Consider the following 1,799-nt stretch of genomic DNA (forward strand, 5'->3'; position numbering starts at 1 on the left):
ACACTATTATTTATTTACCGGATAAGATTTTAGTCCATAAAAAAGACATTGTATGCAACAATTTACCCGGTAAGCGCTTACCATGGTAAAAGTCATCACCCTTACTTGCCGGGTAAGACTCTCGATCCTTGTCTTACTATTACAAATAAGATTTTTGGTTTTTACCATATTCATACAGTGAGGTAATATGACTTGATAAGCACTTACCCGAATAAACGTTCGATAAACAACTCCTAATTTTCATTGTCTTACTACCAATGGGAAATGATAGAACACAAAAATGTAAAAGAGTCCCAAAAACGTGAGCCTTCCACTTAAAGTTGTAGATGTTAAATTTTCAAGATATTTTATGCACTGAAAAGTTGATAAAACAAAAGAATATCATACACACATTCACGAGAGAAGAAGAAATTTGATGAACCAAATTTTCTCATAATGTTACAATGACTCGATTCGAGATACAAAATTGTATAAAACTCGGGGAAATTTTTTTGTTTAAAAGACCGGGACCAATCACGGACCGGTTATCGGTTATGCAATTTTATGTGAGGACTGGAAATTTAACTGATTGCTTCCAAAATACGAATATGATGAACCTAACGATAACCTGGAACTGAAAATTTGGCCAAAGCAGTATAATGAAAGACCGAAAACAAGTATTATTGCACCTTTTAACAGACGACTCCACAAAAGAAAGTAATCCTTGTAATTTCGTTAAGAAACCGTCCCACTGTACTTGTTAAAAGTACAAAAAGAAAACGCTTACCAGCCCCTAAAATATACCAAATGAGCGATCTTAGGCAATTTCCGGTTGGTTATTTTGCAACAGAAATACAATTATGATGGTTATAATCGCCCACTGGAAATACTTTATTGTCATTTTGCATCTTTTTAAGAAATTTTCATCAGCCTTTATTACTGAATACATTTGGTTTCATCTTTCTTGATGCATCATACATCACTTACTTGCAATCACAACCATGCGGTGGTTCTTTGCCATCATTACGAGCTACCTGATAACTGCGTTCCCAAACGTCCTTTGGGTCTGCTTCAGCATGAGGAACATGTCGTGGATGCTTCTCTCGTTTATCGCCCTTTATTTGCTTCAATGCATGCTTCAGTGCCGGAAGCAACGCCTCCATACACTCACCAACCGCATTTGGATTCCCAGGCATATTGATAATCTAACATTCAATACCATCACCAAGACAAGGTAAGTGATTGTAGACATAATTGAGAAATGGTGCAAACCAAACAAGCCTGGTATATCCCACCCGGAGGTGGGGTTTTGGAAAGGGAGGGGGGGGGGTTGAGATGTACGCAGACTTGAACTCTACCTCAAACGAGTAGAGCGGCTGTTTCTGTGAAGACCACCCCGACTTGCAAGAAGTGTTCACATAATGGTGTCGGGAAAAGAAATGCTTCAGTGTATCATTTTCGGAATAGCCAGGCCCTACCACATGATATTTTGCTACAAGAAGTTTGACATACATTTGGGTGCAAAACTCGTGTAAGGTTAGAGATTTGAGTCGAAAAAACAAGTTCTTCATGGAAGCAAAAGCGGCAGACCAGGTTTTCTTATCTAGGTATGCACTACTATTACAAAAAGAAATTTGGGTATCCACTACAACCAGTGTTCTAAAAAGGAACGCTAGAGGGCAAGGCGCGTCTCCCATGTCCCGTTAGCCATGATGGCGTTTGTTTAAGGCATGGTACCCCTAATATCTATACATCAATGTATTGTTTTCTTCTTTTTATATGAATTTAAATTATTCAAGGCATGGTACCCCTAATATCTA

General features: G+C 38.2%; 1 protein-coding gene across 1 annotated transcript in view; it reads right to left on the bottom strand.

Moving 5' to 3' along the window:
• Positions 1-687: 687 nt before the first annotated feature.
• The window catches only part of LOC112505318 (molybdopterin biosynthesis protein CNX1-like), a 30,256-nt gene continuing 29,144 nt past the window's right edge, over positions 688-1,799 (bottom strand). The window contains exons 13-14 of the mRNA XM_025109257.1: positions 1,338-1,669; positions 688-1,184 (exon numbers count right to left, since the gene is read on the bottom strand). Of these exons, the coding sequence (XP_024965025.1) occupies positions 963-1,184; positions 1,338-1,669 (554 nt within the window). The 3' untranslated portion in view covers positions 688-962. The remainder of the gene's footprint in view (positions 1,185-1,337; positions 1,670-1,799) is intronic.

The sequence above is a fragment of the Cynara cardunculus genome (assembly GCF_001531365.2).
Source record: "Cynara cardunculus var. scolymus isolate 2C chromosome LG 1, CcrdV1, whole genome shotgun sequence".
In the NCBI taxonomy this organism is placed as follows: domain Eukaryota; kingdom Viridiplantae; phylum Streptophyta; class Magnoliopsida; order Asterales; family Asteraceae; genus Cynara; species Cynara cardunculus.